This window comes from Spodoptera frugiperda, chromosome 3, assembly GCF_023101765.2.
Source record: "Spodoptera frugiperda isolate SF20-4 chromosome 3, AGI-APGP_CSIRO_Sfru_2.0, whole genome shotgun sequence".
Classification (NCBI taxonomy): Eukaryota; Metazoa; Arthropoda; class Insecta; order Lepidoptera; family Noctuidae; genus Spodoptera; species Spodoptera frugiperda.
Window position 1 is genome coordinate 37,375 of NC_064214.1, and position 15,795 is coordinate 53,169.

Here is a 15,795-nt window from a genome sequence, read left to right on the forward strand (position 1 = left end):
TTGTTACAAAAAAAGACAGAAAATTATCGTATACATTTTTGATGTAGCAAAACGAAAACTGAACTCAGTCAAATGAAGCGTCAACTAGTCAAATGTCTAACCTTTTTATGTCTACAGTCGACTCGTTAGTTTTATAGTTGGACATAAATAAATGGAATGTTAGATAAATCACGGGCCATCTCTGTGCAGTGTGAGGTCGTCCAATAAAATATATTCGACACACAACTGACTGTTACACGCTTACCAGGAATTCGCCAAATCAATATGGCTAACAAATTAAACTGTAGGTAGGTCCCATACATTTTAGGGTTACCTTTTGTTTGACCTTTGTACGACTTGCAGTCTTTTTGCTTGCAACTTTTGGACCTTTGATCCTTTACTTTTGTTTTTTATTACTTCCCTTTTTAGAGCTGATTGACCGTCGCATACTGTATGTCAAGTTACTTAAAAATTATATGCATGCTGTGGTTACCTATAATTGTAAATACAGATAAGCCTTTTTTATTTCAGTTTATTGATGTATTCATGTTGGTGACACTAAATAAATAAATAAGTTCAGACAAGCGATGTCAAAAATAGATCATCTAGTAACTATATCTACCCATTTTATTATTGAAAGCATTTAATACTCCATTGATACTCTCTCGTCTCTAATAATCAGGTTATTGGGTAGGAGGTAACAGAGACATGCGAATCTATCAAATGATAGGAAAATTGTGCTAACAAGATAGATGCCAGATGCCAAAGGTCGTTGACCGATAAGTGGTTTTTGTTTTAATGTACCTATTATTTTCCAATAGTTTATTACAATGAAATTAGTAACTACATGTATGTGTTAGTGAATAAAATAGGCAAATTAATACAGATGATATATTTAAGATACACTTACATAATTAGTATTAATTTAATTCCTAGATACAGATTTAATTAGATAAAAAAAATCGATTAAATTCACATAAAAATGTATCCTAGTCTGGCTTTAAATAGAAACTACATTTCATTGATATTAAAATGATATAGAGAAATAAGTAATAGAATAAAAAACATAATTTAAAATATTTATAGGTGTAATAAAAGTGTTATCAAGACTATTTCGATACCAAAAGAAATGTGGATTTTAAATATCTATTTAAGAAAATGTTTAACAAATACGTGCCTATTTGTAACGACCTTCACAGATTGTGAGGAACATTAGATAGTCTTTGTTAACGGTAATCTATGCTCAATGGTTATATAAGAACACATTTTGTAACAATGAATGAATATGCATTAAACTCAATATGCGTTTGACCTCTAGTGGATTGTGGAGGGCAGGTGTTTAACATATACAAGTACATAGGTATACAATATCATGCTTAATTGATACACCTAAAGAAAAGGCATAGGTGTTAATACCACCCACTTTTAGTCAGTTATAATGAGTCCTTTTAAAACTTATAAATCCTCTAGTGGTGGTCCATGGGCGACGAAGATCGCTTACTTTCCGGTAATACTTCCGCTCGATTATCGCCCAGTTCCATAACAAATGTTATTTATAGTAGGGGGTGAATGTATATATTTGACTTGCCTTATTGGAATTAATTGGGAAATCTATGAGAAAAAACTTTAGCAATTTTAATAAAACAGCAGTAAGCTAAGCTACCTAGGTGCTGATTTCCCACGACCTTTCTTGAGATTAGTATGACTATGTATCTATGTATAGTTATGTATAGGTAAAGGTTACAACAAACACTAAAACGATGACTTGTGTTGACTATGAAATGCTAATGATTAGATATTAAAGCAAAATGTAATAAAAACGAAGAGTCTCGAAATTTACAACCTCTCGTAGAAGACAGTTATTTACCTACAAATAATGCGATTTTACTTGCATTAAGATATTGAATTTATATCTAAGTAAACTTTCCTTAGGCTCGTAGTAAAGTAATGCTATATCATATACTACTTTCAAAAGACATCTGATGGAAAGTGAAATTATGATTTAGTGGGGGCCGGTCGCAAGTTCCAAGTTTCGAAAAGTAGGGTTTCATTAATTGCTTCTCAACTATTACCTGTTTATTGACATGTATCGAGCATAAATTTGCAATAAAGTATGCTCTATTGATTGGCCCGTTTATGTCTTTATATGTTGTATAAACACACTTATGTAAATGTAAATCTGTCCAATTTTATCTAGCCTTGTATTACTTGTGTACCTTTTAATTCGTAGTCATTATACTGGTAATTGAACTGATTAAACTGGTTTTGATTAAAAGTTAATTATAAGTGGCGTGATATTTTAGTTAACATAACCATAGCTCCTTTTATTCCCCGGATGTTTAGACAGGGGTCCACTTAGACAATGTACCTAATATTCTTTAAGTCTCATTTAATAGGGGGTGAACCTATGATTAATTGAAGAATGAATCATACATATTTAGTGGAATTTTTAGCAATCTTGATAAAACATCTTGTTTATTTTATCGTGCATTATAGACGTTGAAGATGAAAGAAATTTGAAGGTGAATATTTAAAACACTATAAAATTGAAACATTAAAATGGTCGGTTGATGACACCTAGTATTATTAGCTAGGAGGGTCATTCACAGTCGTGTAGACGGCTCGTTTCTGCCGCGGGCGACAAGGCACCAGTTCGGGCAGGTGGCCCCGTCACAACTCATCGTAAACTAAACGCTTGACAAATAGCGACGAGATTTGAATAAATAAAAAGCCCTAATAACACCTCTTATTATATGTGCAAACAATTTATTAGTATTAGAATATTAAAAGTTATTATTTTTCATTGGTTTATTGATGAAATTCCATCAATTCTGAAATCTGAATTATCAGGAGTATTCATTCTCAATATTTTTTTTTATTTATATGGCCTCAAATTGAAGTAACCAAAAGAAGGGCTAATGAAAAGTAGGTTTAATAAACATTCACAAGATGTTCATTATTGGTATCACTGGATAATTTTGCTTTTTGAAAAAACCTAAACGATTACATTCGGGGGTTTCCGTACAGACAAGACCATTATGTGGTGCCGTAATAAGGTCATTAAGTTAGTTACAGCTTTTAAACAATAACTCATAATTAAATTATTACCACAAAAACATTTAGTACCTACAATCATTAAAACTATTTATTTTATTCATTTGTCAAATAAAATGCCTCATGAAATTCAACCTTGGTTATTATTTTGCAAAAAATTACCATATATTATACAAGTTATTGAAAATTTCAACTACCGAATGAAAGTGGGCGTTACTTTTGGTTCGAATGCATTTAATTAATTTGTTTTGACATTGTAATTAGTGTTAATTAGACATATGGTGTGTGTTGTATGATAGATCGGTTCTTGTTTTAAGAGATAAAAATTTCTTATGTAGTGTAACCCCATAACACATAAAGAATAAAGTAAGATTTTACAGGCGTTTTAAAGAGGTTAACTTACCTATCCTCTTTACAACTTAATCTCATATAAACTTAATATACTCGTAAATAATCTTGTATTTTTTAGAATCAGGCTATTAATGGGGATTTCTCGATTTAAGGAAAAGGTTTAATTTTTATTTTATATCTCAAGGAAAATCAACTTCTTGGAAATCAAGTTACAAATTACTAAATGAAAACGAGTTTTTACTAAGTTCGGGTATACCTACCACTGCGCACGTAGGTCAATTCCTATTTAATTCAACAAGGTGATAAAATACCGTGGTTTACTTCTTTCTTAAAAATTATAAGCTCCATAGTCTTGTCCAGATTTGTGTAAAAGAGTTTTCATTTTTCACCTGTAAATCATTCCATCTTCACAATCTAGAAATATACTCTAATGGTTTTTCTCGACTCAGCACGTAGCACCTATATTCGTAGCACGTAGGGTTGCCACGAATACAAAATGCCTACAAATAACCTATTATTCACCGCAGAGCATCTTGTGAATAATTTAGCTCACCTTGAAACATTTTTTTTTTGTATTTATAGTTTTTTTGTTAGATATTTATATTCTGCAATTACCTACACTTTATCTATCACTACTGTTTACAATTTATTACTTTTGACATGAAAATTAATCAATATCACAAATTAAGCCGACATGCCGGCTCAATATATAATTTTATCCATTCTTTATAATCCATGTGTAACGTAATAAAAAAACTAATTGCTCACTGGGCACGTGGGCGGGTAATATAAATTTATTCTTCGTGGAAACAAACTTTTTTTTAAACGATCAAGTCGATAAGAAATATGGAATTATAGCTTCAAATATACCCCATCTAATTAAGATGGTATCGAAGGAAATTGCTGTGGAACCATATGATATAATGTCTAGTTGTTACTTATTACATAATAAGTATAATAAAACTGCCTCGTTGGTCAAGTGGTCGCAATTGCGACTGCCGGGCAAGGGATCTCGGGATGAAAAGCTGGGTGTTTTTCAGTTTTTCGAAAATTTCTCTGTAGTATTAGGTGTTTGGAATGGTACCCAGTGTATGGCAATAGGCTTACCCCCTATTACATGGGACTTATAACACAAATGATGAAAAGTGGGTGTACATTGTACGGTGGCATTACGTGCGGGTGTGCACCTCTGCCTACCCCTTCCTGCCTTCCTTCTACCCCTTCGGGGATGAAAAAGCGTGACGTTACGTTATGTATAATAAAAATAATATATAAAAAAATATTTGTACTTGTACAAAAATATAATAGTTGTACTCTAATAATTTAACCAAATAGGTTCCACGTGTCTTGTGTAAATGTGTATACAGGAAAATTTGCATGAATTTTTAATGTTATATTTTTTGCTTAGCGCTAAACCAGTAGATAACAGCAGGTGCTATGAAGACTTTACTCTGTTTACAATCACTTGTTTTAACTTAGCTACTAATTATATTATGTAGGAGCACAATATATCTGTTGTGATATTACTTGAAAGTTATTATTTGTTTTTTGGTATAACAAATCCTAATCTTAAACTTTAATTCGTTTTACCTAAGTATTAGTATTTTATATGACAAAAAAAAACTTGTTGTTTTTTAACCTAAACCTAACTGACGGACTGAACAGATTTTTAATTTTCATACCCCGTCATCATCCCTATTATGTTTATAATAAGAATATTTTTAAATCGAGATTGAACAAAATACAATAGGATAAGTAATAAACTGTCAGAGACTTAATCAACATATTTTGAACACCATTTAGGTACTATAGCTATTAGGCACTTAGCACTATCATTCATAACTATCAGTCAGGACACAGGTTTATAAACATACCAATATAATAATTATAATATTAATAGTCTGCGCCTATTTTTTACACCGACACAGAACAAAACAATTACGTCTTTATAATAAGTATTTAATAGAGTTGATTTTTCTTGTTTTACAATTTAATAGCCTAACAACGGATGTGCTTCATTATACACAAATAGTTAGCTAGAAGTTTTTATTTGCGTTCAACCTACATGGTGTTTTTAAAAATACGTCTTCCTGTCACTGGTTGATAAAGTTAGATTGCCAAATACTAGACGTGTAGATATTTTAAGTACTTTATAATAAGAACAATCTTGTTTCATTATTATATTATTTTGTATTTGTATTATCCCATTTTTTTGTTTTGTTTTATTTAATGTTATTAACATTAGTTAGACATAGGTCGTTTGATGTAATTGGACTTTTGATATCTCATTAGTCGTTGACCCTAATTTCAACCTTCCATTATTATACCTACACTTATACATCCCGAGTGGGTTCTACAGTAATTCTTTTTTATAAAAAATTTAACAAAAAGAATCTGGTTACATTTTAATATGGCCTTGGACCCCACACTAGGATTCCCTGTATCGTAAGTCCCAGTCTCTATCAGTCAAAGAGTCAGTCAAGAAGTCATTTTAAAAACTACTTTCTCTTTCAGTCAAAGAGTCAGTCATTTTAAAATCTATTTTTTTATTTGTTACTTCCAATTCTTAGCCTTATTTAAAAATAATTTTGACCCCATTATGGATCGAAAGGGTAGTCCAAATGTACTCATAAGAAACCCTTTTATTGCCAAGCCACATTTCAAATTCCAGAGGGTTAAAAAGGTTACATTTTATTACAGAAAATATTCAAAATTTTAATAAAACCCGACATGTTACACTTATAACCTTTGAAATCGATATCACGCTGTGGTCAATAAAAATATTCGATGCAAACTTGAATATTACACAATAATTTCATTAAAACTAAAATATACTAAATAATAAAACCTCCGTAATAAACTATGTAAACCCAACATAAAGCTTGTTTTTGTATAAAAATGCAAATATAATTAGGTATTTTAAAAACGTTTATATCATAATAATTATGGAAATTATGCAAAATAGTCATAATGAGTTTTAGTGGATTATTAACAAAATTAGCTATCGTGATTATGTCTTACTGCTAATCAGAGACATGTAACGTTACTTAAACTATTCCTTAGTAACGATTTTGTATCGAAAACAATTGCTAAGGACTGGGTTAAGTAATCATTAAATGACTCTGAGCAAGGCAGTTACGTTCGATGTCTAAACAAACTCTTTCGAGTCATTCATGCTTTGATTAATTAATTTTTTTATTTAATTTAAATTTTGAAATCTGAAATTTGAAATGACTGCCAAGCACATGGTTCCTTATACCCACAAGAAGAGTTAAAACAAAATGTTTTCTACTTATAGTAGACCGTCACAATAATGACTTCGTCTCAAAATAGAGAATACAATAATTAAAAACAAAATCTGGTCCATTATTAACAATTACTAATCTAACTAAAAATCACGGTTTACTCACGTAAATTAATGGAGAAAAGCTCTACAAGTTTTGAGTCACAGAGGGACCCTTCATCATGAGCAGCGTGCGCAGACGCGGTGACGTCGCGCAGCCTACGACAGACAGACTGACAGCAACGCATATTTTAGTATGTCTCACGATAGTTAATATAAAAAACTACTAAACTAATACTTGGACTAAATAAACACTCAAAATGTAAATCAAAGTGCCTAGCACTCACACATTCATAGCTCATCCCTTTTTTTTTTTTCATCCTAGGCTTACTATATCTATGATAGATATCTACTACGAAGGATTAGGTTGCTACGATAAAAAAAATATCTGTGTAAGACAGACAACGCACATCAACCTATACATATGTCAATAGATTTTGATCCGTAACACAAAACGATAAAGACCAAAATTGTCTCACTATTTAGGTGAGCTTAACGTGCTGCTCTATGGTAGTATATCTGGGTTCTTCAAACAACATCAATCTTAAAAAGTAAGGATGAATGAACTTTGACAGGTGAATGAATGCTCAGCTTAAAGGGGTGTCAAACACATGATATATTAAACTCGTTCGTTCGTTCAATCCTTTGTGTTTGTTAAATTACTGGTTTGGTATGCCTGGAAGACATATTACTCGTATTTACAAGGGTAAATAAACATGAATGTTGTAAGCAATTACGGTTGCAAAAAATGCAGCAAGTTAATCGTAAACTATGCAAAACTGCAGACTGGACTATGACCCAACGACCTGGGAACCCAGAATCCCATTAATCATCTCAGAAAATAAAATTAAATGTTATAATACCTGAAGAGCTTAATTTAGTTATTTTTTACACTATCAACAAAATTAAGGTTCATTTAATTGAAAAAGGCGGCCACTAAAAACAAAACAAATACGATTTTTTGAATAGAGAACACGAGATTTAAATTCCATAGACATCATTATTTTATTTTATAAAACAACTGGCTGTTTGAACCGAGTTGGATATCAACCTTCTTAGAACTTTTTAAACGTATACCTTTTTGATAGATGAAAAATATCTATAAGAACTTAATGGTGTCTGATATGTCTGATGATTGGATGACGTCAGGCGACATTTGCTAATATTAACACCACAAGTACACGCTTCATATTGAATACAAAAACAGCCCCGGTGGCAATGCATAAATTAAAAACCTCGTATTTGCAACCCACATCCAGTACTTTACATATACACGTGTTGATTTAATAGCTAATGTATTTATTCAACGGAAAGTGTAACCAATGTTTCGTACTACTTAGACAAACAAATACAGGAAATGTATGTCTAAAAACTGTGCGTGTACATTAGTAAACGCTGGTAGATCTTAAGGAGTTTGAATGGGCACTTGATCGGCACAGCTGGACACTTCTAGTGCTCATATCCGCGTCACTTCATGACCATGTTCACTTTCTACCTACAACCGTAACGCCAAGATAATAAAATTGAAAGTGATACCGCTAGAGGCCAAATGAGATTCCCTCGTAGCAGTTTTGTCAATGAACAAGAACGATTTCGATTATCGACTTCAACAAAATGAGTATTTAATGTAAACCACGTTCGGTTTTATACAGTACAAAAACACGAGTCATTTTGCGGAGTAAAGGCTTATATAAAGGCTATTTAATAGTAGTTAAGCAACGTTTGCATAAGTTATACAAGATAGCATCTATCAGGTGATTTGTATTGAGATCTTTAGATTTTCCATTAATTTGTTCGGGTCTACTTTATCAGTTAGAAAACAGCTTTCCACCAGGCAAGGCTCGTAGTGGTACCATTGAATAAATATCTGTAAACATTTAACGAATCTTAAATCTTATCTTAAATTCAAACCGCAATATATGTTGCGGCAACTAAATTAAGCCTGCGCGCTATCAAAGTCACACCGACTAAGTGCTATTAAATCAAATTTTACATCAATCAATTTAATGAGTTAAATTGCGCAGTAAGACTTTCGCGGACGGCCTTCTGACGGCAAGGCCGGCGACACCCAGGCTAGGCAGACCACTCCACATACCACTACATACTATAACATAATATATCTTACACACAGGCGTCTTAGATGTGCGATTTCACAAGAACTATGACGTGACTACGAGTACACGATCATGTGCTTATGCTAACGGTGTAAAATAGACAACTTTATGCTTGAAACCATTCAGTTTTGAAATATACTCATTATACTAACGACACAGTGTAATACCTAGTTTATGCAAAAGCTCCTTTGTTAAAGATACAAATGCTTTACTAACTAAATACATTTCTCGGTTTAACACTTCCTATAAAATTAACTACACCGATAAATATTAGTCAAATCAATAAAAAATCTTGTTTAAGACAAGTTTTGATGTAAATCCAAGGGCTCGGAGATAATTGATATGCCCAAACCAACGTGGAAGCGGTTTAGCAAAGTGCCAAGCAACACCTGTGCAATATTAATTAAGCACATGTACTTAATTACGCACCTAAAAACCCCTCGTTGTATTTGATTACCAAATAAATTTGAACGTTTATATCTCAATAAGAACTTAAGCATACATATTTTAACCTTAAAATCAAAGCAAACAATTAATCTACCTTTATAATTGATTGCCTTTACGACGCGTGGAGACGATTCATTATTTTTATATTCAAAGGAAATTCGTTTAACTGATTATCTATCGAGTATAAATCATTCCACAATCAGGCAGACCACTAAGTTGATCAAGATATCCGTTCAGATGGAACAGTTTCCATTAAATTTCGCGCAAAGCCGCCTCTGGTTCGTTATCAATCAATTTATCTAGCTTTACTAGCAAACATGCCAGATTTGTTGACCCAGTACTCGCTCGACCGGTTTGAAGCTCTCAATGGACCGTAGGCCATTCAATGTTATTTAGATGTAGGTATATTATGCTGATCGGTAACCTCTATAGATTTTTTTTACTATTTAAATAAATTATGTTTTAATAAATTGTGTGTACGATATCCGACAACATTAAGTAGTCATGCAATACTACGTTAATCTCCGGCCCAAACTTTGCAATGTAACCTTCGCAGATAAGTTCCCAGTTCTTTGATATTTTTGAGAGTATCATCATAATGCTTTATTATATCATCACGCCATCGCCATGACGCAAATGAGATAAGCTGTCATAAGAACACCGAGGTTACCGACAAGAGATACAGACGTTTGTTACCTTAATCAAGGTGATTTATTTAATAGGTACCGATTTTTGCACGTATGCTGCGGTTGTTGTAATTTATCTTGTGTTATTTATTACTGTTTTTATCTACAGGCGGGTCTCTTGAGAACGGAGCATGGAGAATATTGGATTGAACCATCCAATCAAATACCGGCCAACAAATCAGAACCAAGACCGCACGTGATATTCAAAAGATCTGCTGTCGATAAAGTTGCCGCGTGGCACAGAGCTAAGAGAGAAGTAGACAGTAGAAGCAGAAGCAATACTCAAATTAGAGATAACCGGGACAGAAATCCAAGGCAATACAACCAACGAACTCGAGCTAACGCTAGACGATATCGCGAAAATAAAGAAGCAATTGACAAGCGCAGACGAGAATATTTGGAACAGAGGCGAAGAAGAATGGAAATGATGAGGAGAAACCCAGCGGAATACAGAAGACATCAGAGCATACTCCGCATGGAGGAAAGGAGATTACAGAACAACTCTAGAAGTCAGCCTAATTCTAAGAGTCAGTCTAGTTCTTATGAGAACAGTAGATCAATAGATCAAGCGTCAATGAAATCGAGAAGAAGGAATCGTAATAGGTTGACAGAAGCACAGAGGATGCGCATCATAAGGAACAAGCAACGACGGAAAAGATCGAAAAATTGCGCCACGAAACAGCCAACGTACCTTTGGCGAAAACAGAACTTACTAAAATCAGAATCAGCACGACACAATTACGAGCACAGTAACAAGGTATGGATAAACTGAACATGTTTCTTACACATTACGTAACTTTACGTAATTAATGTTGTTAGACCTATGATCTTTAATAGACTTGCTCGTTTCGACCCCAATATTTGATTACTAAGTATTTACATCTGAAACAACGACACAATTCTTAGGCTTTAAACACAAAACTATTAATACTCATCGAATTCACGATTCCTTTCCTTGAAATTGGACAGAAATAGTACCTACCAACTAAAAGTAAATATCTTTTAACTGTAATTTTATGTTTCCGTAAGTTATTATACACTGTGTATTATTATAGATGCAGCACCATCCTCATTACCCGAATCATCACAATACGGCGCAGCGCACTGCGGATGGCGCAAGACGAAGCACGCGCTCCGTGAGCAAGCCGCGCCACGTCGAAGTTTTATTAGTCGCCGACAAATCTATGACCGATTTCCACGACCAGAGCAATTTGGAAACATATCTGCTTACTATTATGAATATGGTACGTGTAAACAAAACTTCCGCGTTTGCTTTTTTTTTGCTTGAACCAATACAATAAAAATAATCAAAGTTATTAATAATTTCAATGTAAAAAACCGAATCAAGTTCTTGAATATGTTTTACATTGCAATAAATGTGTTGTCCAGGTATCGTCACTGTATATGGACCCTACAATCGGTAATTACATAAAAGTGGTGGTCGTGAAGATCATCCTGTTGGAACAAATAGAGGCTGCCCCAGATCTAAAGGTAACGACGAACGCGGACATTACGCTGAGCTCGTTCTGTCGCTGGCAAAACAAGCTGAACCCGGAGGGAGACAACAACCCTCACCACCACGACGTGGCCATTCTAGTGACCAGGCGAGACATCTGCAGCCAGCACGACACTCCTTGTAGGTACGAACCGACTTTTTTACTATTTAACACAAGAAACTTTTCGTTTGCCTTCATACATCGTAGTAGATGTAAAAAACAAATACGTCCAACGAAACGCCAATCAGTCTACCGGTCACAGTGCACAAACGTCGTCGCTAAGTACACTCGAACACTGGGGGCAACAGCATATTAGCATTTCTTTTTTACTGAACGTCGAGACAAGGTCAATGGCAGGAGCAGCCGTCTGTTAGCAAAGTAAACAGAATCGCGATGAGTAACCGACGCAGAAATAGAACACTTTCTGATTTGAGCGCCGACACCTGGATGTAGGTGTACGCATTTCTAAAAGTTTTACAGAGATATTCTCTCCTTTACGTCACAACTATGATTCTCACATTAATCGAACTGTTATGTGTAACATTCTTTTAAAAACGGTAGAAATATTTACGTTTAAATAAATATATCCACCATCAGTATTTTGGAACAGTAATAAACAGTACGGTATGCAAACTCTCTGTCGATCGAATATATTCATAGAGCATGCATTTTTTGCTTGAATCAAATACGCGATGCATCAATCAAAATGAAATTGCTAATCTCAAATCCGAAGTATTGATAAACATATATTAAATCAAACTGAAGAGATCCAAACACGGCTGGCATATGAAGGCAGTGTTTACATATTTTGACATACGCGCAAATATATTCTCCTACTTACCGGGTAAATAAAAGTAAAATTAGATTGTAATTAAAATAAATCATAATTTTGTTGCATTTGGTTCGTGTCGGTAAGAGGCCGGGTGGTCGGGCACATGTGTTGCATAACGCCGCTCGTGTTTAGTCTGTGCGGTATTTAGTTTGAACGTTTACTTTGTCGATATAATCCGCAGAACACTTCAACACTCAATAAAATCGGCACCGCCATGTCTGACCAAACACACTTGTCATAATATTCAAACATTTGTTCGTTATCATCGCCTACTTTCATTGTGCACATTTCTATTTTTAAATAAGATAAAAAAAGATAAAGATACGTTCACGCACAACAGTTGTTGCAATGATTTTTTATCCTTTACGCAAAAGAGTTTCTAGAAAGAGGCGATAGTGTACGGTTTGACATTGAACGATTGCAGTATAAACAGATGGTGTGAAGTGTCTGTCTCTCCAGCGAAGTGTGCTTAAGTGATTTAGTTAACTGTACTTAAGTTAGATGTGCAAACATAATAATGATATTTAATAGAGTTTGCAAAAGATGATAATGACAACATATTAGGCCCGTTCTTTAAACGTTTAATGCTAAAGTAAATAGATTTGTTTAAGTTAATTATTATCCTCATGTTCATATGGTAATGATAATTACATAGTAAAATAAACTGGGCACTAATCTTAATTCTATGATAATAAAATATGAATCCAATACTTTGATAGCCGGAGCTGCGGACTACCTAGCGGGGCTCCGGCTCGAAAAGCAGGAGTAGGAACGGGGTGGTTTTTAGTCAGTAAGAGTCTGACACTCCCTGTTACCTCACCCAAGTCGGGAGAAGTCATTGGATGATTTTCCTCCTTAAAAAAATACGATAGGCCCAAGAGTAGTAGTAGTATTTAAATAAATACTCACTGCATAAAATAAACACGTTTAAAGAATGCAACGGCAATTCATCAAGTTCACAGTTACGTGTAATGATTGATAAAAAAACGTTGCCAAAACGTTGGAACTCTCGACAAATTGCTGTTTACATCATTATCGGTTTTTTGCGTATATTTGCGAATCGCTAACGGCGGTGTGCCGGCCCGAGTGGTCACATCAAAAACACCGACATTAAGGCCAAGGATGTTCGGTGGCTACAAATTGGGCATTCATTATTTTAACAAAAGCCTATAACCATATAGCGTTATATAATTACAAGTACAATTTTTTTGGACATGCGAAGCTCTGTTGCACAAGAAGTGTTGTTACTGCCTGTAAATGGCACTGATTTCAACCGCAAACACGAGTCGAAACTAATAGGTAACCGCTTCAATTAATCTTAAAATGGATTCTTTTATTTTAGTTCGCAAATCGCATTGGTATCGAAATGCATGATTCAACAAGCGTGTGCACTCGAAAAATAAGAATTTTATTTTCGAAACTAATAAAACGTTGGACTTATTTGCAACATTTAAAAAAGAAATTAGGTGGTACATTGAGAAAGTAAGGTGTTAACAAATTACAACATTTTAGTTTCAACGAGACATAATGAGCGCATTGCAAGCGTAGCTACTGCTACTATGAATGAAGAAAAGCAGACGTCTTGTGTTACGTAACTTCCTACACTAATGTTTAGAATCGGATGTTTTTCTTCACTTGCATCCTCATTAATCTTTCAAAGATAATATTTGTTTTTCAAAGAGCGTTACTAAATAATAAACTCTTGTATGAATTATAGTTTTTCATCTCAAAGTAATTACCGTGGCTCAATGTCACCGCAACTTGCCTTTGCTAGTGTCTGCAAGATTTGCTCGTTCTTTTTCATAAAAACACGAGATTACGTAATTCTGTCGAGGAAAGCGGACGTTTGGGAGGAAATTTTACTTATTATTACTGTTATCACTTTACATTAGCCAAATAGATAACACTCAAGTACATAGAACGGTCAAACATGATGATGTTTGCCGTATCCGTATGTACGGCTGAAATTAATTTACTGCGGAGATAAAAAAAGCAAGTTTTATATCTGGGGATTTTGTGAAGATACCGAAAATTACAACTGAAACCCAGAACGTTTCATAATGGAATTTTCTTTTGCGCAATTCGAAAAATTTTCACACGTTCGTAACTGCATAAAGTGCAGCTGGTTAATAAACGATGTTGTCCATTACACGGCGTTGAAGCGAGGCGACAGCGGCTCTGAGTTGTTAACTACATTAATTCGTATCCAGATCACGCAAGCCCAAAACCAGTGTGTAATGAATGCAATGAGGAAGCTCGCTGCGTTCGGTAAACGGTACAAACGAGTAGTCGAATGTTCTGAGAAGGCGGCAATCAAAACACAATCGTGGTAACGGTGTCGGTGCAAGCCCAGGGCGGTCCCACCACGCGCACACCCATACATTATGCACGACTGTATAAAAATCGCAATCAATACAACTATGAATTATATTAAACTTTTTACTTATCCCACGCCGACGTGCTTCCCATATAAATGCAATAAAACCTACGTATTTACATTAAATTGCATTACTACTGTTTTTATACGGCAGCCGGTCTACCTGTGTGATCATTTTAATAATCTCTCGTAAAACTTTGAATTTTTATGATTGCTTAACATTGCAATAATTTTTAGTTTTACCTTCCTCTCTAATTGGTAGTTGGTAGTTATAAATATGCACATATTATTTAATATTCATTTTGTATTCATAAACACGAAACTGTCATAAATTAACTTAATTGGAATCTAAATTCATAAAAATCTGCTCATGTGTATCGAATATTTCTCTCGATAATCATACGTATCTATGTGTGCATAGTTACGAGTTAGCAGTAGCACCTGTGTTATTTCAAGTGTAATTATTTGTACCACAGTTCAATGTTTAGTTAACTGCAGTTAAACCAGACGGTTGCTCTCATTACGCAGAAGAGCTTCCTTAAACGTTATCATCTAATCTTCTTAGGTATTAATCTCCTGCATAATCGAAGTCGCACTTCTGAGTAGCGGCGGTTGGACAAAGGGCGCTCGTTAAAAATAATGATCTCGGTTAATTTTAATTCGTAGTTGTGTCGTGTCGACGCCACGCAGTCTCGGGTGTCCGCGCGGTCGCCCGACCGAGCTGCGCGCGCTTATCTCTTCCGCTACACGATCACTAATCTTATAATGTGCATACTTTAGATTAAAACACCTATTGATTGGCGTAGATTATCGGAATCACCTTCTATGACGCATTTAGATCGATAAAGCAATAAATGATACAAGATGGATGGATCAAACATCCTTGGATCGAGGTAAAAAACACATGTACATAACCTATAGATTATTTACGCAACTAAACATATATCGGTATGATAAACAGAAAATACGTACTTATACTTTGACCCTATTCGGTACAATTATTGACCAAAATTGGTATTGTGGCCGAAAATGTATGAATTCACAATGCGACTTTCTCCTCCCGTTTGATCGAGCCGCCTGAAGCGAACTCTGCCGATGTCTTGTTCGCGTTCAATT

The 15,795-nt window shown here is 34.4% G+C and overlaps 1 protein-coding gene across 1 annotated transcript in view; it reads left to right on the plus strand.

The window, feature by feature from the left end:
• The window catches only part of LOC118273921 (A disintegrin and metalloproteinase with thrombospondin motifs 7), a 56,325-nt gene that overhangs the window by 21,306 nt on the left and 19,224 nt on the right, over positions 1 to 15,795 (plus strand). Inside the window, exons 5-7 of the mRNA XM_035591134.2 lie at positions 10,084 to 10,731; positions 11,030 to 11,218; positions 11,364 to 11,614. Coding sequence (XP_035447027.2) covers positions 10,084 to 10,731; positions 11,030 to 11,218; positions 11,364 to 11,614 — 1,088 coding nt within the window. The remainder of the gene's footprint in view (positions 1 to 10,083; positions 10,732 to 11,029; positions 11,219 to 11,363; positions 11,615 to 15,795) is intronic.